Source organism: Argentina anserina, chromosome 1, assembly GCF_933775445.1.
Source record: "Argentina anserina chromosome 1, drPotAnse1.1, whole genome shotgun sequence".
In the NCBI taxonomy this organism is placed as follows: Eukaryota; Viridiplantae; Streptophyta; class Magnoliopsida; order Rosales; family Rosaceae; genus Argentina; species Argentina anserina.
This window is the reverse complement of record NC_065872.1, coordinates 22,906,117-22,931,769: the sequence shown is the minus strand read 5'-3', so window position 1 is coordinate 22,931,769 and position 25,653 is coordinate 22,906,117. Positions and strand designations below refer to the sequence as shown.

General features: G+C 35.6%; 4 protein-coding genes across 6 annotated transcripts; all 4 read left to right on the top strand.

The window, feature by feature from the left end:
- The first annotated feature begins 4,516 nt into the window (after nucleotides 1–4,516).
- On the top strand, nucleotides 4,517–8,437 carry LOC126788868 (probable ribosome-binding factor A, chloroplastic). Of its 2 annotated transcripts, XR_007671443.1 has the most exons (4): nucleotides 4,517–4,935; nucleotides 6,429–6,602; nucleotides 7,431–7,637; nucleotides 8,059–8,437. XR_007671443.1 is itself a non-coding variant. In XM_050514882.1 (3 exons), exons 1-3 carry the CDS (start codon nucleotides 4,555–4,557, stop codon nucleotides 7,575–7,577), a joined length of 702 nt encoding a protein of 233 aa, XP_050370839.1. In that variant the 5' UTR covers nucleotides 4,517–4,554; the 3' UTR covers nucleotides 7,578–7,862. The 2 variants fall into 2 exon arrangements, 1 of the variants encoding a protein (XP_050370839.1); XM_050514882.1 differs by lacking the exon at nucleotides 8,059–8,437 and having other exon boundaries at nucleotides 7,431–7,862.
- A 2,505-nt stretch (nucleotides 8,438–10,942) lies between these two features.
- On the top strand, nucleotides 10,943–14,373 carry LOC126788676 (uncharacterized). 2 transcript variants are annotated; one of them, XM_050514697.1, is made up of 4 exons: nucleotides 10,943–11,247; nucleotides 12,743–13,282; nucleotides 13,601–13,740; nucleotides 13,957–14,096. In XM_050514697.1, the coding sequence occupies exons 1-3, from the start codon at nucleotides 10,993–10,995 to the stop codon at nucleotides 13,703–13,705; spliced, it is 900 nt and encodes a 299-aa protein (XP_050370654.1). In that variant the 5' UTR covers nucleotides 10,943–10,992; the 3' UTR covers nucleotides 13,706–13,740; nucleotides 13,957–14,096. The 2 variants fall into 2 exon arrangements, with proteins under 2 accessions (XP_050370654.1, XP_050370647.1); XM_050514690.1 differs by lacking the exon at nucleotides 13,601–13,740 and having other exon boundaries at nucleotides 13,957–14,373.
- Nucleotides 14,374–16,990: 2,617 nt separating this feature from the next.
- Nucleotides 16,991–24,279, top strand: LOC126804156 (protein DETOXIFICATION 21-like). The gene is given in 11 exon segments (XM_050531936.1): nucleotides 16,991–17,042; nucleotides 17,120–17,397; nucleotides 17,817–17,936; nucleotides 21,214–21,547; nucleotides 21,550–21,634; nucleotides 22,041–22,127; nucleotides 22,236–22,292; nucleotides 22,404–22,642; nucleotides 23,866–23,984; nucleotides 24,072–24,136; nucleotides 24,276–24,279. Coding segments are annotated over 10 exon segments (1,368 nt in total). The 5' UTR covers nucleotides 16,991–17,042; nucleotides 17,120–17,139.
- Nucleotides 22,747–23,313, top strand: LOC126792204 (autophagy-related protein 8C-like). Its single transcript, XM_050518672.1, has 2 exons — nucleotides 22,747–22,767; nucleotides 22,915–23,313. The coding sequence occupies exons 1-2, from the start codon at nucleotides 22,747–22,749 to the stop codon at nucleotides 23,251–23,253; spliced, it is 360 nt and encodes a 119-aa protein (XP_050374629.1). The 3' UTR covers nucleotides 23,254–23,313.
- Nucleotides 24,280–25,653: the final 1,374 nt, after the last annotated feature.

Below are 25,653 nucleotides of genomic sequence, written 5' to 3'. Positions count from 1 at the left end.
TTTTTTTGCTACTGTACTGTAAAAAGAAAAAAAGTTTTGTAGAGGTGAAGTGTTAACCTGGAGCATTGGTGCTCTTTTTTGTGTGTTGTAAAATTGCCAATAAAGTGGCTCTTTTTGAGTTTGTAAAGTTTTTTTACATTTCAGTTGGTTCTCTCATTTTAGTTTCATTACAAGCTTCAGTTTTGCTTTTCTTTATTGACATAATTCCAAATCATTCACTATTATTAAAAAAATGCTCTGCTCTAATCTTCAATTTTCAATTTTAAAGTACCACTTTAATTAGAGATAGGGATGGAACAAAGAGATGGTTACTAGCAAAAATTTTATTTACTAGATGAAATACAATTGATTATACTCATAACAAATAAATAATAATAACAAAAATTAAAGAGCTTACTCAGCTCATACGTGCCCTTATTTCCTGGTGGCACAGGGCAGATGGAAAGATTTTTTTTTTTTTAGAACACCTACCTCTTGGTCAGATTTATCTCTAATATGAACATAGTCAGTTCGAAGAAAAAAGGGACACTTGATATACAGGGATTTGCGGAAAAGGGGGAGCCAACAATAGAATGAGTGGGGATCCGCTTGAAAGTTTATTTTCTACCAATTGGGGTGGCCAGGATGTCACTCTTTTCTGTCTCTCTCTCTCTGTCCTGTCTCCATTTGGACGACCCGGCAACTTCGTTGGCCACGAAAGGTCATCTCTTGACCACAGTAGTCGTATGTTCTAGGATTAAATCAAGAAGAGCCTTCAGGTGAAACTTTTATTAGCCAAGTTCAATTTTTAGTGATACGTTCAGAATCTTAATCTGTTCAATGAAATCAGTGAATTTAGCATTGGTTTATGAGTGATTTTCTGGGTTGGGTTGTTACATTATCAAACCCTCACATCTTTTAAACATGATCTATAAATCACAACTCAAACCTCATATCTGAAAAAAAAAAAAGGAAAAGATAGTAATTGAAGATTACCGAGAGAGCAATTGGTGTCAATTAATTGAGGATTAACGGTTGGCTTTCTGACTATCTTCTTTCATCACGCAAAATACCAAATCAAAAATTGAGTTTTATATGGGTAAACCAAACTTTCATATACAATTAGAGCCGAAAAGAGCCAGAGATACTAACCTTGTTGGATGGTTTCAATTGATCGGCGCAAAGCTCAAAAAACTCAGAGATGGAGAAGAATATAGCTTGATTCCAATGTAACCTAAAGAGAGCGGTTTGAGAAGCAGACAATGATCCCTCTTCAACCCCTCAACTCAACTGCAGAAAAATAGCACACAGCCTACGCTTTCTCACATGTTGTCAATTTTATTTTAATACTCGCAACTGCACAAATCAATTATAGAATAGAAGTGCAAGCACAAGGTCATTCCCCGGACTGATTAAACCAACTTAATTAAGACAAATGTGCTATACTTATATGATTCAAATTGATTTTTGAGTTGTTGTTTATGATAGAAAACTACAAAAAAAAACAGAAATTAAAGATAAGAGATGATGAAATTAAGAAATAAAAACAGATTATGTACATGCTAAAACATTGAATCCACCACCTAATACTCCTACCCTTCTCTCTAGATGATAACCACTGAATTTCATAAATAAAATGCTAACGATTTTGTTACATAAGCCTTATTGATCCAGACAAATGCCTATATTCTTCTAACATATGAATTTCAACTTATTGATCCAGTATAAAACTCAAGTAGTTAAGCTATGATTACTTCACATAATGATCAGACAAAAGTAAACATGTTCAACTCCATTAAACTCACAAGAACAGGGAAATCATGCAAACAAGAATATCGAATATGATCAAGCACTTGTATTCTTAATTCCCAACTCTGTAATCATAAGATAAAATATATGTTGGCACCTAAGAAAACATCTACTCATTGATCATGCATCATGTTTTCAAACCAAATAACTCATAAACAAAACCTAGGTCTTATTGATCCCAAACAAAGATTATGAATGAAAGTTCAATTGAAACAATGATTAAGAGTTTAGCATAAAATTCTGGAAATCCAATGATAAATCAACTAGAAAACGAGGTAGTCATACTAGGGCTTCATCTCAGCCCTAGCTTAAGAGTTTAGAAATCCATAACAATGGTTCCATAACTAGAATGAAAGAAATCATGAAACAGACAATGGAAGATGAGTAAAATTCTGGTTCACCGATGGTGAGAGCTCCTCTCTTCTTTCCTCTGCGTCAAAAGGCTGCCTTTGGTATTCCCTGTGAATTAGGTTTATTTTTATTTTTATTCCTCATGCAATTCCTCCTTGTTTGGGCCTGTTTTAAGTCTCCTTGTCCAACTTGGAATTATATTTCTTTATACTTAATAACTCAAGGTTATTGTAGTCAGCTGAAAGAGAAACTTACACTACGTTCAATCTAATCTCAAATGTGTTGAGAATAATGGACTTGGACTTCACAAGTTTGATTATTGAGAAGATATGCAAAATTCGTCAAAATTAGCCTTCCCCAACCTGTTCCACTCAAACCTTCATAACTTTCTCTAGGAGAATGTGAATTCACTTCTGTAAAGTTCTTAAAAAGCTGACATTTGTAGCTTTCCAATGATGTATGGCTTGCCTTATAATTCCTTATGAACATGTACAGTTTAATCCGTGAAGTCAGTGCACAGTAGAGACAACTTTCTAGAAATTCAGGATAGCAAGCACAGTAGCAATCTTTTGTTACTTTAAGCTCAAATTCCTTCTTTTCTCCCATTTAACCTATAAAATACAAAAACTAAGTAAATGACTCATAAATGACAAGAATGTAGCATATAATCATGTGTTTAAGGGTACAAATATATATGGAATTATGAACCTATCATCACACTATCGTTGGATTTGGCCACAACTCTATATTCAATTTTTGTTTTAAAAGAGACTTATGCCCTTTTTTTTTTGGAAATTTTACTTTTCTGAAGACATCAGAAAAATACTTAATACTATTTTGCTTGAAATACCATTTGTATAAGACACAATCATACAAAAGGATTACGCGTTAAAAAAACAATGTTTAAAAATGTATGCCTTGAGGCACGCTATAACTATAGCGCTCCTTGGGGTGAAATAACAATATGAGAAAAAACGTGGATCCATTGAAGGGTAAAAAATTGTAATTTATGTATTTCTTAATTTAAATGTAAGAATTTAATGTATTTTGAATAATTTATATGAATTAAGAACTATTTTATCCATATTTATTTATTTACTTATTTTATTATAATTTAAATATTTATAAAGCACAAAAGGCTTGCCTCGGCACCATCAGGCTTTCAAGGCTTGAGGCTTCAACAAAACGTCTTGTGTCAAATCCTTCACTCTTTTAAACATTGAAAAAAATCAAAACGGATAAGCCTTAAATAAAAAAAAATAGAACAGTTTATGAAAAATTAAGCCTGTTTTTTTTTCATCTTTACACAATAACCCGTGTGCTGAATGCACATGTACGAGTCTAATTTACACTAAAAACAAAAAGGTGATTAGTCAGATAGTTGTGTAACATTTGTATTTTGCTCTCTTGAATTTCCTCTTAACTCTAGAAGAGGCGGCGACCTGTGTTTGCAAGTGCCCGGTCCGACGACAGGCCTTTTCGACGGCGTTGTTGGACTGGCCATAGTGAACTTAGTGTCTAGTGTGTGGCGGCGCTGGAGAGGGTTTTGTTGAGATGCAAGAGGCGTCGAGTGGCTTCTGTCTATGCTATGCGGGGTTGCTGCAACGGAGAATGGAAGTGGGAGGTGGATCAGAGGCGGCCAGAATCAAATGGATATTTTGATTGGGGTTCGAACCTGAAGAAGATTCCAATGGGTCTGGTAGCCGAGTTGGTGATGTTGGCTTTGATCTTGTTTAGTGTGGTTGGATCCGATCCGAGCTTTCATTAATGAAGGTTTGAGGGCAGGACCAGTCCTTACCTAAAAAAAGGTGATTAGTCAGATCATGATTAAGTAAGTTTAAGAGATTTTTTTCATTTTTGCAGTGCTATCATAGCACCACGTGACAATGCCTAGTGGTCTACCATTCCAATCACAATTTAACATGTAAGATTTAATTAGACAAATTATATTTAAGTTATTTTGTCAAAGATTATTTTCGGTTTCTTTCTAAAACTCTAACCTCTAAACCTAAAACCCTATACCATAAATCCTAAACCCTAAAACCTTAAACCATAAACCATAAACCCCAAATCCCGAACCCCAAACCCTAAACTATAAACTCGAAATCCTAGTTCAAAATCATCAATACCCATGAATGTCATTTCATAAATAATAAAAATATGTTAAATTATAATTTTAGTGTATTAAATCTACGTGTCGAAATATAACAGATAAGGAAGACCACTAGGCATTGTCACGTGGTATTACAGTATCATATACAAAATTTCTTGGGTTAAACGAAGGTTAGAGAAGATTAACGGGTAAATTTATGAAGAAGTGGCTGTAATTATGCCACTAAGACAGGGTGAAGGGTACCCCCCACATACGGATATACCCAGTTCGCCCCCTTATCTGAACTCCATTTGTTCTCTCTCATGGCGAATGCCCTCCGAAGTTGGGCTCCGAGGGCACCATTGAAGGCTCGTACAGCTCTCTCGTCAAACTCCCTCAAACCCTTTTATGCGTCCTTCCCTAGTCACTTTCGATCATCAAGGTTCCCAATTCAGACCCACAAACCAGCTGCCTGGATTCACCCCAGAAACCATCGTGCGGTTCTGCTTGGCGGCATTAGGTGCATGGCAAAGCCGCGCAGAGTGGCAATGGTGGCAAAGCAGATACAGAGGGAGCTCTCTGACATGCTCTTAACTGATAAGGTGTTGCAATACGCTATTTTGCCTGAGGTTTCTTTGGGCGCTGACCGTTATCTCTCTTCTTTGACCACAATTAGTGATGTTGAGGTCTCTACCGACTTGCAGGTATTTTGCCTTTTAATTTGGTTTTGGGGTTTGAAATGTGGTAATTTGTTGTGGGTTTTGTGGGTTCCTGAGATGCTTAGGATTTTAGGTGTCATTGATGTCAACTGTGTAATGTTGTATACACTGTAATGGTTTTTGGGAACACGTGAGAAAGAGAGTATAGAATTTGTGTGCTTGTTTGCCTTTTCCATAGTTGCCCATTTACCGTCTTGCTGACTTTTGTTTTCATTATTGATAGTATGGAGGCCCTCATTTGCTTTCATTCTGTAGAACTCGGTAGACTAACTTATAAGCATTGGTTTTTCGAGAAAGATTTGATCTTTACATTGCTACGATTTTTTGGGGGATGGGTCGTGCATTGTTTACAGTATGAAGCATAAGAAACTTCGACACGAAATGAAAACATTTTTGATTATATAGTAATGAATTGTTATAGCTTGTGCCAATGGAGAAGCTAAGTGGGATCGTGGAGTTAGATTATGCTGAGCTGTTTACCTTTTTTTTTTTTTGAGACAGTAAGATAAATTTACATCTTTCAGCACTATTTCTTCTGGGAATGTGTAATCTGGGAATACATTGTATATTCAGCATTGCGTGATCTGATTTCAACTCCAATCAACGGTTATCTTAGTTATTTTCTCAGGTGCATTTTTTCCAATTTCTTTGACACTGATATGAATCACAATAACAGAATGTCCACAATTTTATCATTAGAACAATATTTCCAGTATCCCTTATTTTTTTTCTGGGAACAGTAGCAAGGGAATGTATGTGTTGCTTTCTAAATGATGCATTGGTTGGTGTACTCTTTTCAATTGCATAGATTCCAGTTTAAGCTCCTAAAACAATCAAGCTAACTACTGATTGATCACAATGATTAAGAGCCCTCAATTATTTATGCAGGAAACTATTTAACTGGTGGATCATAACCCTTGGGCACATTAAGCTGTAATAATATATTGTTGTGCATCACTTTTTGTGAAACATCTACCGCAAGTTTCTGAAAGAATCGTATAAAGCTCCTTTGGGTGCACATTAATAGCTGAAATCCTCATATCCTTGACCACTGTTATACCCGATAACTACTGACAGTAGCTAATAATTAGTGCCATCATGCTTTATGTGTGAATCATATTTTCCTCCAAATTATTCTTCATTAATACTCAAGCTAGACCAACCATAAAATTTCAAATTTACTGATGTGTTAAAGCGTGCATTTGATTGTACGAGTGTTCTTCAAGTGAGTAAGCTGTTGTTTTCTTGTATGCCTTTCACTGATAGCTGATTATATTCTTGTGCCTTTCCAAAGAACATAAAATTAAGCATAAAATGAAATACTTGCTCTAGTATGTAAAACACTTCCAAGGAAAAGTGATAAGATACTCATTAAATCACACTTCAAACACAAAAAATTGTCCTGCCTGCTGCTTCCTTCAATTTTTGGGAAAGAAATTACATTTTTAGTTAGTAATATTTTTTTTCTTTTACTACAGGTGGTAAAGGTATTTGTATCCGTCTTTGGTGATGAAAGAGGGAAGGAGGTTGCCCTTGCTGGGCTAAAGTCAAAAGCAAAGTATGTCCGTGGTGAATTGGGACGGCGTATGAAACTGCGTTTGACTCCTGAGATACGCTTCATTGAAGATGAATCGTTAGAGAGAGGAAGCAGGGTAAATTTAATCATATATGATTTCGAGTATCATTAGATGTACATCCTCACAATTAGAGATATCCCTGGTGTAATTTTTCCTAGAACCGAATATTTAGTTCTTATATGGTAATTGTACATTTATTAGGTTGTCCTTATAAGTTAGTCAAAACATAAGTCAAGTCTTTACATAAAGGGTCAGAACATTGCTTAGTTATGCAATTCTACTCAACTAGGGTAATTGACCGTAATTCTTCAACTGAAATTGTTGTGTGGATCATGTCCTGTCAAACTACAAAACCTAAATAATAAATATAACTTTTGCGAGTTGGGATTTATGATATGGTTAATACATGATAAGGTTATGATCATATATTATTATACAAGTATCGTGTATCATGAATTTCCACTCTTTTTGGTAAACTGTTTCTCCCTTTGAGTGTGTGAATTTTATCCAAAATACCCTTGAGGAAAGTCGGGAGAGTTCAGTTCCATCCAATTCTTTTGTTTCAGAAATAATCAACTGTGACGGTTTCCTTTATTACTTAATGGTAGTGTTCCCCTTGACTTCCAGCCTAGCAAATTGTAGAATAGACTTTCCCTATCTATGTTATTGTTTAATATTTCTGGACATGGGTCTAAAATTTAATTTACTATTATTTTTTTAGTATAATGTGGAAAAGACTTTCCATATCGAGTTTCCATATGGGTTATGAGGTTTGTTAATTTTTAATGAATAAATTTTCGGTTTTTATGTATCTCTTGGCTATCTAAATTATGTGGTGCTTATAGAATTACTTCTGAAGTCTGTGTCTTCCGATTCTGATTTGTAAAAGCATAAATATTGTAGGTGATTGCAATATTAGATCGGATAAAGAATGATAAGAAAGATGGACAAATGCAAGATGAGGAGCAATTGGAATCATCTGACAGTCTTCAGGATGATAAAGATTGGGAGGATGATGATCCTGATGAAGACATTATATACATAAAGTAGTTTGTCTGCTACTTGCATTAGGCTTCTTCAAATTTAGACATCGATTTGCTTATCCTCCAGGTTCGTTTTATCTCCACAAATTTCCATTTAGTGATAGCCATCCATATTAATTCAATCACTGTTGTGTTTCCTACATGTTTTAATGGTTCCTTGCCAGTTCTTCACTAAAATTTAGATAATAGTTCAGAAGGATTTAGCTACCTGAAATTTGGTTGATTGTGGTGGTGGATCTGGATGTGATGTTGGGATTGTTGTAATAAATGGAATTGAGACCTTTTTTTTCAATGTATGCTAGGCTAGAATGTAAATGTTAGCATGGTTCATTTGGTTGTTTCAAGAAGTCGCAGATTTCTGAGCATCACGCTTGTCTTATGTGGTTAATGTTGGTATTTGGGATTGCCTACGAACATGGTCATTGTTTCATGATTTTTATTACAGATAGTAGAACTAAATAACATATTATTTACCTCATCTGATGCAGGCTACTACCAAGATAGCCACTGCGAATCTGGACAGAAGCAACTCTTCCCAATTGTACCCATCATCTGAATTAAAAGCTTCAAGCCTTCAACCACGTCGCACCTTACTTCAAATATTTGTGCTTTTCTTCCAGTGGCTTTTTTTTTTTTTTTGGTTTGTCTATGTAGGTTTATGTGACTCAACTGTGTTAGATAGTCGAGGAGTTTACTCAAGATGCATTTCGTAGGCCTTGAGATTTTCTTCTGTTTTCTGTTGCACTATATACAAGTACTGGTAATGATCAATGAGGCAATCCACTCATTCAATGACTAAACCTCATTGCTGGAGTGAAACTGAAAACTTGGTGTAGGAGCATTTTACCTAAGCCTTCACAGAACACTGATATTAGTATACCCATTATTTGGGTTTTGAAGGTTAGCAAGGATGATTTGAATAATTGATTTGATATATTCCCCGTTAGCTTTAAGGTAGTTGAAATTAGAGGCCCATACGTGTAATGTAAGAAATATATACAGCAATCAAATGCCATTGATCCCTTTGAATGTGGTGTAAACTTCTGCCCAAGAATCGCATTGCTGCTTCTGTGAAACTGAAGCATACTAGAGGATGATAATGCAGAGTGGATAGCAGCAACGCTTGGCTTGTTGACTGCTACTTTGAAGGACATGACCAAAAGTGTCCACAGAATTCATGAAATTCATGTTTGGGTGTAGTCGTCCCTTAACTTTAAGTTTGAATTCCACTAATAAAGGGAAGTAGTGCTCTTTTGCTGAGCTGAAAAGCAAACATAAAGACTTGTATATATGTACAAATACTCTTGTTCAAAATTTGATGAAGCAGTTCAGAGTTCAGACAATGTTTTGAAAAATATGGAAAATCATTTTTCACATTATGCGTCTAGACTATACCCAATTATAAAACCGTTGTTTTAAGCTGCATCCTGAACTATGTGTTTAGTGGCAGGATATAAGTCATTGTGTTACATGACATTTGACAATGATTTATAAAAAGTATTGTCCGAACTACAATTTTCGGACAATGGTTATTTTGAAACTATTGTCTAATTATCTTAATCGGGCATTGTTTATCAATTATTGTATTTTTGACTCTTTTTGGCAGTGGGTGTAGGTTTAGGAGGCCGACATGGGGTGGGCATGTATAGGTGGTTGGCAATTTTGCTTTCATACATCAAAGTTAATGATTGATATGACAATGCAAAGAGTACAAGATTTCCTACTTTTACAAGAGGGATTTAATGGTTTTCTCATTCCACGTCAATAAAGGAGGTCTATCTCCAGAGCACATTGTAGACGCCTAAGGAGTACAGACCATCCATACACTCGTCCTTCCTTTTCTATTCTTTAATATTTTTGTTATTCTTTCCTTCGCTAGATTTTGTTAAACCCAGGTTATGATGATGTCATCATAATTGTTTCTGTAGTTTGATGTTTTATTGATAGAGATATAGTTATTTTATGAAAAATTCTTAGTCACTAGCTATTTGAATTGATGCTTTAAGTTAAAGTTCTTGGATCGATCACTTTAGGGCTGCATCTGATTAAAATAAGCTTATAGTGGTTAAGAGTTGTGAATTACGTTAATGTCGTATATGAAGTAATGATTTGCATGATTATTTTGTTTTCTATTATGTAATGAGTCATTCTTCATAAATTGATGTCGTACTTGGATAAACTGCATGTTAGGGTATACGACTTTTGCCGTACCTGAAGAGTATCATATACTTAAAGAAAACTGTTGTCCAAGTGCCGTATCTATGTTTAGATACGAGGATTGTCATCTAGAGAAACGAAGGAATCTATTAGTTGCATTGAGACATAAATAGAATTGTTTTATGGTTAATTGTGATACCCTAGGTTTCATCTTATTTGTTTATTTCTTTATTTCTTATGTCATTTGTTATTTGGAAACTTAAAATTAGGGCTGGGCAGAAATCGAACAGTTAGCCGAAACCGGCTAGACTGAACTGAAAAAATAAGATTCAATGACTGAATTGAACAAAAATAGTGTGAAAATAAGATTTGGTTTCATATGCTAAGAACATTATTTATCATGATCTTGGTCTCATAACTTTTGAAACTCCTTCCATTCATGCTGCTTAAGCCTTCCTTGATGACATTGAGCTTATCCTAGTGCTTGTTCTTAGTCTTTTTGCTCTTATGTTTGTAACCAAAAATAAATAAAAAATGAAAAAACAAAGTTCCCGATACCCATGGACGGGAGCCCTTCTAATGATGATCCATATCTTGAGGACTAGTTAAAGACTTTTTGGTTTATCCCACTTTTTGATCTTATATTTTCATAACCGTTTCATTTACATATATGTATGAGTAGATCATTTATACAAATTTTCAACGAAATTGAGAATTATGAAGGCATTCATAAGTGTGATTTACTAATAATGAATTTGAACGGTTAATGTTTGACAGATTTGGTTCGTCCATTAGTTTGGTCTAAGGTGATACCTTAATAATGATCAATTTGGCTGAAATTGTTTAGGTGTAATCTACTCATTTACACCTGATGAAATGTTAAAATATGATAGAAAAATAAATATTTAAACCATAAATCGAAAAGTCGTCGATTAGTCTTCATTACGGTGATCCTCATTAGAAGTGCTGTACCCATGAACCATGGTTATTGTTACCATCGGTGGAATGCAGCTGAACCCGTCAAAAAAGTGCACGTCGGTTGCCGGCCCGTAATTATTGTAGGGAGGCGTAGGATGAGAGTAAAGTCATCCGACGGTTGTAGTGAACTCTCAGCGTTTTAGAGCTTTTGATTAGCCCCCGAGGGTGTGAATCTGGTAGCACACACCTACATACCCAGTTCCAGTCTCTTCTCGCCTCCCCCTTATCTCAACTCTCTCTCTCTCTCTCTCTCTCTCTCTCTCTCTCTCTCTCTCTCTCTCTCTCTCATGGCGAATGTCCTCCGAAGTTCAGCGTTGAGGGCACCATTCGCGCCTCTTCCTCGTACATCTCTCTCGTCAAACTCCCCCAAACCCTTTTACGTTTCGTTCAGACGACAGAGGCAGCCCATTGGCACCACTCTCCGCTTCTCTCACCTTCCCTCCCTCCGCTTCGTGCCTTTTGCTTCCCAACAACAGCAGCAGCAGGGTGAAACTGATACCACTGACACCCTCAATGCCCAAGACCTTGAGGAAGAGGTGGAGGTAATAATATTATGTTTTATCTTTGAGATTGTTTATTGTATATGATTTTGATTTCTCTCCGCAAGGTTTAGTAAGTATTCTAAAATTCTGGTATGATATTCATTCAGTTTCTACTACACTAATTGGTCACAAATGAATTAACATATATACAGCTATCAACAATCATTGGGTAGTTCACTTGATGTTCAGATGTGTTTTATGTCTGTCAGGCTAGGCGTACACTAGTGTATGAGATTTGAAATAGTACAAAAGGAGATGCACCTCAGAGCAGCCCAATATTTCCTGCCCAGAAATAGCTAGTGTCATAATGACTGTGTTCCAGTTCTTTCATCTATAAACCTCGCCCAAAACTAATTTGTAATCCTCTTTGGTTTTGGCTGTTTTGGATGGAAAGAAGTAGAAGACATTTTAGAGATTACAGAGGGTTGGAGGAACTTAATAGAATTTTTGTATATACTAGGAAGTTTCATGGGCTGCCATGGATGGAAAGAATTGTTAAAGACCGCAGATCTCTAGGGTTGGAGGAACCTTGACGCAGAGTGAAATACCTTGCAGTTTTATTGGCTTCTGGTTCCGCAGAATTTAGACATTATTTATTTATGATTGACTGGTGGGCTGCTTTAGAGTAGGCTAAATTTTGTTTCTGAGTTTTGTTTGCTTTATTTATGAGCTTGCACTGCTGCTCTTTCTAGCCTTTTTATTTTGTTCCTTATTTTTTCAAATGTGTTTGTTTGGCTTGTGTGACTGAAACGCAGAATAAGCTTATTGGGCGCGGGCATACTCCTATTAAGAAATAAGCCTTTCAGAGGAAGGCTTGGTGTTCTTCTCTTGCCTTGCCACCCTGTATATAAACACTGGGTTTGGCTTATTGTAACAGCAGATTGAGAGTTTTGATTCATAGTGCATTATGTTCACCTAGTTACACAAAATGCTGAAAAGAGGATGGTGATGCCAATATTATTTGAAATTTTTGTAAAACTCATTGCACCAAGAAGTGTCTAGGAACTATAATGAGTTCCGAGACATCTGTCAAAATCACTGCCCCTTTGCATTTTTAGTTACTCTTTTTACTTGCACGATTGAATTTCTGTGTATAGAGCTGGATGATGCGTCAGAAGATTGTTCTTGAGTTTAATGCACGTGTCATGGTTTTGTTTTACATAACGTTTTGGTCAATTTTCATATCACATGACAAGAATGTACATCACAGTCAAATTCCCTAACTGGAAATTCAAAAAGGTAATATTGCCTTTTTGTCATTGATTTTCACATATCTCAGTTGGCATCAGAGCATGTCATTCTACATGATGCAGTATTTGGCTAATGTGACATTTTGTGTCCAAATCTCTGTGTAAGAGGATTGCAGTGATTCGGTTTGCATCTTTTAATGATTTTTGTTTCACAGTGGAAAAAAATTAAAATATGAAGATATTATTTTTATTATTATGATTATCCCTTTTTTCCAAGTACTAACTCTAATAGATCTATGTAACAGGTTTCTTTAGACGAGGCAGTTAGTGTGGATGATAGTACAAGCGACGGTGAAGAAAGTGGTACAAGTGATGATGGGGAAGATGATGACAAAAAACCTGCTTCAGCCGTCATAGCGTCACTGCAATCATACCGAGAAGCTTTAGCCACTAACGATGAATCAAAAGTAGCCGAGATTGAATCTTTTCTAAAATCTATTGAAGATGAAAAAATAGGCCTTGAAAGGAAAGTGGCTTCATTATCTGAAGAACTATCAGCAGAGAAGGTTCGCATTCTGAGGATTAGTGCAGACTTTGATAATTTTCGGAAAAGGACAGATAGAGAACGGGTTTCACTGGTATCTAATGCTCAGGGGGAAGTTGTGGAGAGCTTGTTGGGTGTATTGGATAATTTCGAGAGGGCTAAATCCCAGCTTAAGATAGAGACAGAGGGAGAGGAGAAGATCAACAATAGCTATCAGAGTATTTATAAACAATTTGGAGAAATATTAAGTTCACTTGGCGTTCTCCCGGTGGAGACAGTGGGGAAGTCCTTTGATCCATCGGTAAGTCATTCAGACTACTGTCATGTATAGGTGAAAGATTTGTTTGAAGCTTAATAGAAATGCTGCATTGACATATTGTGAGGAAATTTGTATTTCTTGTGCACTCAATTTTGAAAATTTGAGTTTGTTTACAAGTAGATAAATAGCTGGCTTTCTTGACATGATTAACCGTAATCAATATCACAGGATTGATAGGAGGAATGCACCATTTTCAATAATTTGTGTTCAAACATCAGAACTTAATTGGAAGAATTTCGCCATTCTGATAGTTGACAACTTGACAGAATGACTATTCTATCTTATATTGGGTTAATGCAGGTTAGATACCAAGTTGGCTCGAAATTTAATCAATTACTTGATGAGTTTAATCAAGCAGTTAGTAAATTTTGTTCAGGTTTGATGAAGACCTGGATACGGTTTTAAGTCAGACCAACTGATGATTGAATCGAGCCAATTTGGTGAGTTAAAGAGTGAAAACTAAAGTCGAAATATCCTGTGGTTGCCATTTGTTCCTTGGGTATTTTGTAGCCTATATAGAGGATCACGTACACCTGACTATATAAATTATGTCTTTCTTTTGAATGCATTCTTTGAATTATTAGACAGGTTTTATTCAAATTCTTATTTCTGATATTTATTTTATTATTGAATATTTTGTTTCTTCTTTATTGTAGTTCCACGAAGCAATTATGCGCGAGGACTCTTCTGAATTTGAAGAAGGTATAATACTTGATGAATATCGTAAGGGGTTTAAGCTTGGTGACAGGCTTCTTCGTCCAGCAATGGTAAAGGTATCAGCTGGTCCAGGGCCTGCCGTGCCAGAGCAGCAAGTAGCTCCATCTGAGGAACATGACGCAAGTGAAACGACCAAGGAAGACAGCACAAAAACCGAGTCAGCATGAAGAACACATTTTTCCCATTGAAAAAAAACATAGACCACATTCCCTATCTTCTTTCATTTTTGTAAAATGAGTAACTTTGTAGTGTTCAATCAGTAGGATAGTAATTTTTTATGGGCCTGATCTTTTATGGAGGAATTTTACAGTTGATTATCTATTCAATGTGAGACATGGAAACCACTTTTGACGGAAGTCTAGTTTTTTGTTTGTATAATTGTGAGCAACTATCTCAATTTGTACTAGAGAGAGTCATAGCCTCCGTGCTCTGCTGGTATCTTGGTGAGCCTTCCGGACGGGAAAGCTTCAAGATGCCGGTTAGGAACTTCTGACTGTTCTGAGGGTAGCAATGAGGGAGGAGAATCTTCGGATGGCGAAATCGATCTTCTAATAGGGTTTTCTTCGGAGATGGTATAAGGGGGTGATTCTATGTTCAATTTCTATGCAACATCTTCAAGTTTTCGATTTGCAGTAAAAGGTCTGTCGGCAATGATGCCAATATGTGCTTCGTCAAGACCACCGTAGACCTTAATGGCAGATTTAGTGATTATTGGGATGTGGATAGCGGCGTCGGGATCTGTGTGTTGGAAGATTTGGGCTTGTTTTTTATACGCTTGGTTGCTGCAGTTTCGGGCTTGATGTCTTTGGCCCAAATAAAGAGGGTGTGGTTTTAGACTTTTAGCCCTAATAATTGGTTTTATAATAATCATTAAGAACCCCTTAAGCGCTTTTCAACCCCAAGTTCTTTTAGAGCAAATGCACCATTTTGGGTAGTCCAACTAATCCTCAGCCGGGATTAATTCATTATTCACCCAAATCAGTCATCGGTCGAAGACCAATTACTATTCACAAACTCACGTTCAACCTTGTTCTTCAAATCCGTATCATGAGCATCTCCTCACGTCTCTAACAACCCAAAACAAAATGAAAGATTGCACAAGTAGGAATGCAAGGGAACAAAAATAGAAATAGAGGAGAAGATCAAGAGACTGAGAAGAGGGGCAATGACGATAGTTTCAGTCTGGTCAAATTGCGCAGAGATTGCCTTTTGCTTTCTCCTCTGTACTAGGATTTAGGATTGCTGAATGAGACAAAAAAAAACAAAAAAAATCAATCAATCAATCATGGATGGGGAATATAATATCGGTGCTTGCGTATTCAATTTGCAGTGTTTTTTTTTTAAAAGGACCTCCTTAATGATACTCAGCAAAGAACCCGTATGAGTATTTTGTCCGAGGAACCGAAAGAAAACACTACTACTTAGAGCTAGAAAAATCTAATAGTACGTTTCGGACATACTAAAACATACCAATAAAATTAAAAAAATCCTAATATAACCACCCTCCAAGACATTTAAATTTTTTGAATAAATATAAGATATCGTGGATAATATATTGTAGTGACCGCATCCTTATATTTGTTGACGTACTCCTTTCTCAAATTAAACTATGTGATCTAGTTTGAGGCTAATTTCATAATATTTGAATAAAAAAATTACCTCTAGTAATTCTACAATATGCATCTAGTAAACAACCTTGATAATCACAATAAGTAATGGATACAAAATCCGAATGCGAAATTTTCATGCACATGTTCGATTCTTGCCGACGACATCGATTAAAGTTAATCTCAATATTTTTGGTTATCATGAGGAGAACAAGTGTTCTGAGCTTAGATTGCTTTTGACATATATAGATAGGCCTCATCATGGGCCGAGTCGGGCCAAGTCCTACCCTAAATTTTAGGACTTAGAGTAGGGTCGGGCCGGGCTTTGATTAAGTCAACAAATAATAGGGCCGGGCCGGGCAGGGTTAGGGCTCCGATTTTCAAACCCTTACCCGCCCTAAAGGCCCATTTTTTAGGACTAAGAGGGCGGGTTGGGCCGACTCTCCAAATAGAGCTTAATAGGACCGAAACGGACAGAATATGGCCTTTTTTATTTAACAAAAATAAAAATATTATGTTTAATCTTTTTTCTCAAAACTTATTTATGTGATTGCAAGTATAAAACAAGTCTCTTTTTACAAGTATATGATCATATTATAAATACATATATGCCTTAGATTTAACTTAAAACATCTATAACTTTAAATCTAAGTGATTATATATTAATATCTTATATCAAATTACTCAAAATCATTGTTATTTTTCACAACAAATAGAAATATAAGACATAAAGTTTACAAAATCAATTGCAAAAAATGGTGATGTGTATTGTATATAAAATATTTAAAAATATATTTAAAAATAAAAAAAAAGTAAATTATTATTATGACCTAAACGGGCTAAATAGGGCGGGCTTCTAGGACTTGGCCCTAAAGGGCTTAATAGGGCCGGGTTTGGTTTGCTCAACTCTTGCCCTACCCTATTCGGAAAAGGCTATGGCCGGTCCGCCCTAATGAACGGCTGAGCCGGGCTTCGACCCTATCGGGTAGGGCATGCTTTCGGGCTGGCTCGAACTCATGTGTCAAATGATGACCTCTATAATATAGACTTTTGACATAAAAAAAAAGCAGTAAAAAACGAAACGCTCTACGGGTCCTCAGAAAACAACGTTTTATAGAGTATTACGTAGTGTCGGAAAAAAATAATTGGTTGTTAAGAGCCGTATAGGTAGGTAGTGGTTCTTGGCCTCTTGGCCTCTATTTACAGTTTTTGTAGTAGGCTGGACTTTTGTTAATAAACTGCATACGACGTGGTTAAGTGGGATGTGTTGATCAATGCCACGTTTACTTCCGAATATATGCAGACATCTCCTGACTAAAACCCTTCATTTGGTCCACTCTCTTCTCTCTGTCTCTCTCTATCTCTCTCTCTCTCTCTCTCTCTGTAAGTCATTAGTTCATATCAGAGCTTCATGATTTGTAAGAATAATCTGCTTCAACCGTATTGTTTTTCTTTATTATTTCCGGTGATACATGATACTACTGAGTTTTGCCAGGTAAAAGCTAGAGAATAAACATGGGGGAGGAAGACATAAAGAAGAAGCTGCTGATAAAGGAAGAAGATGAACGTGAACAAGATTTGAGTTTGCAAAGAAGAGTGTGGAATGAAAGCAAGAAGATGTGGGTAGTAGCTGGACCTGCAATCTTCACCAGGTTCTCTACTTTTGGAACAAACGTGGTCAGTCAAGCTTTCATTGGTCAGATTGGCTCTACTGAGTTAGCTGCATATTCACTTGTCTTCACTGTACTCATCAGGTTCGCTAATGGCATCCTGGTATGTGCCCTTTTTTGTACTCCACTTCACAAATAGTACATGTTGAAGTTAGTAGTACGTTCTCTCATGGAAGAACTGATTAGTAGGCATATAACTTGTTCGTTTACTGTACGTTCTCTCATAAATCTTTGCACAACTACAAGATTTACAACATGTCAAAGAAACTTGATTACTACGTAACAAGATGTTTCTCTACTACCCAAATTTCTGTTCAGCTCTAGTATTCAATTTCTTTTCTTCTATTTGCCTATCGAATTCAGCAAATTAAGAACAGTATTGATCAAGTTAATTCTGATTTTTCATATCACTATTCAAATTCATGGGAAGTCAATAGCAGTCAATCCCAAAATTGTGGGTGCAGAGTCACTTTTTTGTGGTAACAATACGCAATCAGTTAATAATTTGAATTATAAATGCAGCTGGGAATGGCAAGTGCGCTTGAAACTCTTTGTGGTCAATCATTTGGTGCAAAACAGTATGACATGCTTGGGGTACATCTTCAAAGATCATGGATAGTGTTGTTTCATAGGAGTACTTTATGCGACGTTATTAACATGTTTTTACCTCAATTTGTAGTTTACTTAGCCCTTATTATTGTACTATTGAGTCATTGAATCGTAGTAAGAGTGTTGTGCGGTATATTGGATGCATTTTTGTGCTTACATAAGTTTGAAATGCATAATTGGTCTAGAGTCCTAGTTTGAGTAGAAATCCTTGTAGGACTAGGAAACCTAGTTGGATTAAAAGTTTTCATCTTTCTACGTTTTGGTCGCATTTGCGATATTTTGAGAGTCCTTCTTACACTAGGAATCCTTGTTAGGTTTCAAAACTAATTATCTCTTACTTATGATTTTATTTTCTTATTTTCAGATTGGATTGAAGAGATAATTAAAGAAAAAGATTGAGCCAAGTCATGCAATAATTAAATAGAAGATGATCATTAAAGGCATAAAACATTACATGATTTATGGAATAAAACATGACATGATTTAAGGAATAAAACATGATATGATTTAGGAAATAAAGCATAGTATGAGTTAGGGAGATAAAGCGTGGCATTATTATAGGAAGAAAGAGGCAAGTTCAAACCATCACTCTTTCCTCTATATATACATGGCTTCACCTCTCAAATAATATCACTTCTCCTTTGCATTCAAGAGCCAAACCTTTGCCAAAATACTACCTCATTTGAGCCAAACCTGTTTGGGACCACTTAATTGAACCCAATTTGAGTCTACATTGAGCATTTTCTTCATCATCTATGTTATCTCCATGCTTAGTATAGTTATCTCTACCTTGTCTAATAGACTTGGCAGAATTCTTGTTGAGATGATGTTGTGATGATGCATGAAATACGTGTGGGTGGAAGACATTTGAAAAAAAAAAGAATCAACAAGCTTTTAAGCAAGCAATGCCGAGAAAAACAAGAAAAAAAAAAGATCCATAAACTCGGCAAGAAAAGAAAAAGAAAAGAAAAAAAAAAGTTATGTTGTCTTCCATTTTTGATTTGGAGTTGAGTTGTAATTGAAGGTCTAAATTTTTTTACTTGACCTTTATCCATGTTTACTTTGTGGTTAGAATGATGATTGTGCCCAACTTGTTATATTCGGCCCTTGATGGTGTGTGGTGTCATAAGGATGATGATTACTCTGTTAAGTCTATCAGATTACCTTGTGATTCCTTGATATTCCATGCTTTTAGCTTAGCCTAAACATTTACCTTATCTAATGATCTTAATGATTCTTAAAATGAGCAAATCTTGGTTTGTGGAGATGATCACAAGAGTTGAGCATATGGTTTTGGTCCATTTGTGCACTTAGTTGTTAAATGAGGTTTTCCTCTGTTATTCACAAAGTGCTTTCATTTGTTAAAATATGCAAGTTATTTGATGCCTTAATATCATTTCTCTTGCATATACTTGTGTGTGAATGATAACCATGAATCTGAGTGAAAAGAATAGAATATGCCTTGTGAGGAGGATTTGATTGACTAAACATGTTTAAATGGTTATTATCTCGTATCTGACTTATTCATTCTATGAAGCATGATTATGAAACTTGTAATTTATGTACTTACATTCAAATGCTTAAACTTGAAAGCCATGTGTTTTGAGATTCTGAGGCAATCATTTAGGGACAATAGTGTCTTGTTTTGTTTTGCTAAGGGACTAGCAAAAGCTAAGTGTGGGGTAGTTGATAAGAGCACTTTGTGCGACGTTCTTAACATGTTTTTACCTCAATTTGTAGTTTGCTTAGCCCTTATTGTTGTACTATTGAGTCATTGTGTCGTAGTAAGAGTCTTGGGGGGTATTGGATGCATTTTTGTGCTTACATCAGTTAAAAACGCATAATTGGTCTAGAGTTCTAATTTGAGTATGAATCCTTGTAAGACTAGGAAACCTAGTTGGATTAGGCGTATTCATGTTTCTACGTTTTGGTCGCATTGGCGATATTTTGGGAGTCCTTCTTGCACTAGGAATCCTTGTTAGGTTTCAAAACTAATTATCTCTTACTTATGATTTTATTTTCTTATTTTCAGATTTGATTAAAGAGATAGTTTAAGAAAAAGAGATTGAGCCAAGTCATGCAACAATTAAATAGAAGATGATCATTAAAAGCATAAAACATGACATGATTCAGGAAATAAAATATGGCATGATTTAAGGAGATAAAGCATGACATTATTATATGAAGAAAGAGGCAAGTTCAAACCCTCCCTCTTTCCTCTATATATACATGGCTTCATCTCTCAAATAATATCACTTCTTCTTTGCATTCAAGAGCCAAACTTTTGCCAAATACTACCTCAAACATCCTTCACAAAAACAGCAAGCCTTTCTCCCCCATATACCAATTTTATCTCCACCGAAATCACCATTGAAGACACACCTCCAAGGTTTCTACAACGTGTGATTTTCGCAACTCATCTCCATGGCTTCGTCTATTTGTGTTAATCTACAATTCTTTGTCTATGAACATTGTAAGTTGTTGTTTATGTGGAAATATTGGTTTTGTATTTGTTTTAGAATTTTCAGATTGTATTTGATGTGTTTTTGAGACTTTACTGAATTGATGGTTTCCTATAATTAATGAGTTTGTATTTTCTATTGTTGTGTTCTAATCATCTTCTCATGCTTTTAGATAATTTTCAGATATGTGCATATGAATTTAGTGTTTGGATGCAGTCCCTAAGATTGTGTTTGAGTACTAGATTCATCAACCATATTGACACAAATCGAATCATGCCCTAAGTAGGTTCGGTTTGTGTTGATTAAAAGTGGTAAAAATTCTGGAAATTTACATGTGAAACCATGGTGGGTGACGCCACACATGAAACATGTCTCCAACAAAGATTTGGTGCTTAAATGTAATCTTGTTTGATTCTACTCTAAGTGTTATTAAATTCGATTGCATGCAAATTTAGATTAGACCCTAAGTCAATCTAAATGTTAATTGAAATCTTGCATGATTAGATAATCCCCTAAGGCTCTAATTGTATTGGTGTCTAAAAAGTATGTAATTGGTCGAATTAGAATGCATGATAGGTTCAAACTTGTAATTATGTGGTGTAATGGTAAATTTAGTTTAAGTTTGTTAAAGAGAAGTCGACCATGTAAATAGTAATTTAGATTTTATTTCAGTAATTAATAATCAATTTCAAACACCCTTATTATTTGTTAATACTAAAAGTTTAGAGTTCCATTCAATTCCCTGGACTGAACGATCCCTGCTTATTCTATACTAACGATGACATTTTACAGGGTTTATTATAGACGTTTTAATTAACGCTCTATCATTGTTCGTCAATGCATTATGCCTTGTTCCGATTTGTATCTTCACTACTCCAATCTTAGAGGCCTTAGGACAGGAAGAGAATATTGCACAAGTGGCCGGATATATTTCTCTCTGGACGATTCCAATCATTTTCGCCTTTGTTTTATCTTTTACCTGTCAAATGTTCTTGCAAGCACGGAGCAAGAATATGATCATTGCTTACTTGTTTGCATTTTCCATTGCAATCCACATCCTTCTTTCTTGGCTTTTGACTGTGAAATATCAGCTTGGGATTCCTGGTGCAATGGTGTCCACAATTTTAGCATTTTGGATACCCAACATCGGCCAACTTTTTTTTCTTACATGTGGGGGATGCCCACAACATGGAAAGGGTTCTCGACGTTAGCTTTCAAAGATCTCTGGGACGTCATCAAGCTTTCTCTGTCTTCTGGTGTTATGCCTTGGTGATATATTTTTCTTCTTTTTACTTTAACTTTATTTAATACCTTCAATTAATCCATTTAGTTCTCAGTCGAATTGTGCATTGCTTATTTAATTGATACATTTGGATCATTGAACTGATATGATTGGGTATTTGAAGAAACATAGGCAATTGAGAATGCAACATAGGCTAAAGCTTGCATTTGAAGAAACATATACATATATGTCTCAGAGATATCTATACTACAGATATATTTTCATTTTTTTTACTTTCATTGTGCACAAGGTTTTGAGGGTTGTTGCTACATATACGTTCAGCTAAACTGTGGCATGATACAAATTTCTGAGTAAGGAAAGGAATGTCGTTATGTACTTCTTATTATGCACAGCTGGAGTTTTCTGAGTGTAACTTCAATTGTTCTTAACCAGTCTGGAGCTTTGGTACAATACAGTCTTAGTTCTGCTAACAGGAAATATGGAAAATGCTGAGGTTTCTATTGATGCTCTAGCTATTTGGTAATCTTCTCAACTTCTGTTTCTATCATTAAATTCTCTTCCCTTTCCCCTCAATACTGATCTAAACTATTTCATCTTGATCTGCGTTCTTTTTACAAATTGTTGCAGTCTGAACATCAATGGGTGAGAAATGATGATATCCCTTGGCTTCTTGGCTGCAGCAAGGTACTTATATATCGTTCTCATTATATTTCATCAGACATTTATCAACATAAGATTGAAGTAGTAGTTACTGATAGATCATTGTTGTTCTGATGTTTGACTTTAATCTTCCAGTGTACGAGTGTCAAATGAGCTTGGACGAGGTAGCTCAAAAGGAGCGAAGTTCTCAATCGTGGTTATAGTGTTCACATCATTTTCCATCGGCCTTGTGCTGTTCTTCCTTTTCCTATTCTTGAGGGAACGTCTTGCCTACATCTTTACCAACAATGAAGAGGTTGCCAAAGCAGTTGCCGACTTGTCACCTTTATTGGCCTTCTCCATATTGTTGAACAGTGTTCAGCCTGTGCTCTCTGGTATTGTTGACATCAGGGGCGGATACACTCAGTGGGCTCTATGGGCTTGAGCCTAGACGAAAACTGTCAGCATATATTACTCATTATATGCGCTCACTAACATAATGTCTGAGGCAGTCCAATTGGTTATGTCTCTTCTCTTGGAAACTTGAGGTCCCAAGTTCGATCATGGTCTTCATTTTTTAGTGCCATTTCTTTTTCTCTCTCTCTGATTCCTTCACATTTCTTCTTCCTCTGTCTTTTTTTTGTTTGAAGGGCTTCTCTCTAAATAGTCAAAAGAGGTTTGTGATCAACCATGGCCAGAAGCTGCTCGTATCAGGGAGAAGTATCCTGACAGAATTCTAGTTATTGTGGAGAAAGCTGAAAGAAGTGACATACCAGACATCAACAAGAAGAAGTATCTGGTTCCTGCTGATCTAACTGTTGGGCAGTTTGTTTATGTGGTTCGGAAGAGGATAAAGCTTAGTGCTGAGAAGGCCATATTTACATTTATCAAGAACATTTTGCCACCTACTGCTGCAATGATGTCGGCAATCTATGAGGAAAACAAAGATGAGGATGGTTTCCTCTATATGACTTACAGTGGAGAAAATACATTCGGATCCCTTTAAGTGCAGCAAAGCTGAGTATCTGCAAATATAACCTTAATAAGTACGGAATATGTATATTCTTTCGACTTCTGCTACTACAACCCAAATTTGAGGTTGTTTTTCTTATAATGCCTATTGAAGTTAAAAAAAATGGTCTTCATTTTTTAGACCATTATATTTTTCTTTCTCCCCTCTGTTTTTTCTCCTTTGTTTAATTTCCTTTTTTTTTCATTTCTTAAAGTTTTTTTGTCCTATTTTGTTAGTATTTCTTGCTTTCTTTCATATATTTTCTTCCTTTTGTTTTCTCCATTTAAGGTATAGTGATGATTACCGTATATATTCATAATTCTGGATTTTAATTTTATCATCTTAATAAAAAAATCCTATAAATGTTATTGAAAAAATAAACTCTCAATTAGCCTAGACAAGACTTATTTCCTGGATCCGCCACTGGTTGACATATGTTGAACTCTCAAACCATATTCATTTAGTATTACCATTAGTTGCCAGACTGAAACAAATTAGTAGAACCAGTGTCAGCATATATTGACACAGAAGGAAAAGAGGAAAAAACAGAAACAAGAAAACTGATTTGCTTTACAAATCAATCTGATCATTTTCCATTGTTATCAGGAGTTGCTCTGGGAGCCGGATGGCAGAGTACTGTAGCATATGTAAATATAGCATGCTATTACCTTGTAGGCATTCCTGTTGGAGTTGTGCTTGGTTATGTTGTCAACCAACATGTCAAAGTTAGCATTCATTTTCACTCATTTAATTCCGACATATATGATCAATTAGCGGTAACATACATGTGCTAATTGTTTTCTAAATTGTAGGGTGTTTGGATTGGAATGTTGTTCGGAACATTTGTGCAAACCATTGTGCTACTGATTCTCACCAGGTATGTTTTCATTTCTACAATTCTACTTACCTTTATTAAAGAAAATATTACTTAGTCTTATAATTGCCAATTAAACACGAACCTTTAACAAGTAAATTGTTTCAAAAGTGAATGTAACGTACTGGTCACTGGTGTGCAGGTAACAATAGCTCGTAATTGTGTTAGAAAGTGGGCCGTTAACGATATTGGGGACTCTAATAATGCCGTATCATAAGTTGCCTCGTCCATTTTTCCCCATTCGGACCTTTTCATGCAGTCTCCATAAATGTTTTTTTATTGTTTTGAAAGGGGTTTAGAACCCAGCGTAATTGAGAGGTTTATCTCCGCACCCGGTTCTATTTATTATAAAATTAGGTAATTTTACAATGGGGTGTCATATAACCTGAATCCCGTGCTATATTAATGCAATGCAAGTGATCCTCGTAAATAACATCATGAATGATAGCAGTCTCCATAATTTCTTGTTATCTATAGGAGGCAAAACCCATTTTTGATTTATTTTCTATTATGGATGTCCCGCCAATATTATATATATATATATATATATATATATTTCATGCATGTAATAATGTCTTAATGTTAAAGTTGAAACAAATGACGTGAAGAACTATTTGAATAGATAAATTATCCATGTTACAGGTTAGTTATTTAGTTAAGTAACTTAATTAATAACGTTCAAGTCATTAGTTCGAATCACACTCATGTATGTAACTTTGTGAGTTATTTAATAATTTTAAAAAAAATAAAAAAACATGCATGTTACATAGGGTAGGCCCCGAAACAAATACTTGATTAGAAAAAGAAAAGCACAAAACATGTAACATAAAAGAAATCAGTATCCTAAATTTTAACCAGTGTTGGATCAGTCATAAATCGAATGAAGTAGCTAATCTTGTTGCTTGTTTGGCTTCAAAGTAAGAGTGCCCTCTTGATTGGATCCAAAATCTTCCGACTTGTTTATTACATGTGTTTTGTTCGGAATTTCGGATGCTGGGCTTTGTTCATGGCTCTGTTTGTTTTGTTTGTTCTAATTGTCAAAAAAAAAAAACAAATCCAAGAAATATATTTTGCCTTTTGCATTTTAGATGTGAAGGAATTATTCCAACATACATTATGAAGTATTCTGATAATGTCTTTATCTTTACACATGGGTCGACTGGGTATAAGTAAAGTAATATCTAGGGATCTCCGGTTCTCCACTTATCAATTCCAACATCTAATCTTTTCCACCAAACATGTAAAATTAAAATAAATCCATCTTAATTTCTCTCTCAACTATGGGTGCCGGCATCTTTTGGGCACAACCCCTTTCAAAAACATGGGTTTCTACTATGGTGGCAACCAGGACGATTATGGTGCAAGGATGATTGCGATGGAGGCGATTGAAGCTTTTGTTGTGGCAGCCATGGCTTGTTTTCTATTGATTTATGATTGGTTCGATTATTCGACATTAATATTAACCCTGTAAGCATCATTAGTAGTATAAAGCAAGAGAGTATCGTTCACAAACCAGAGAT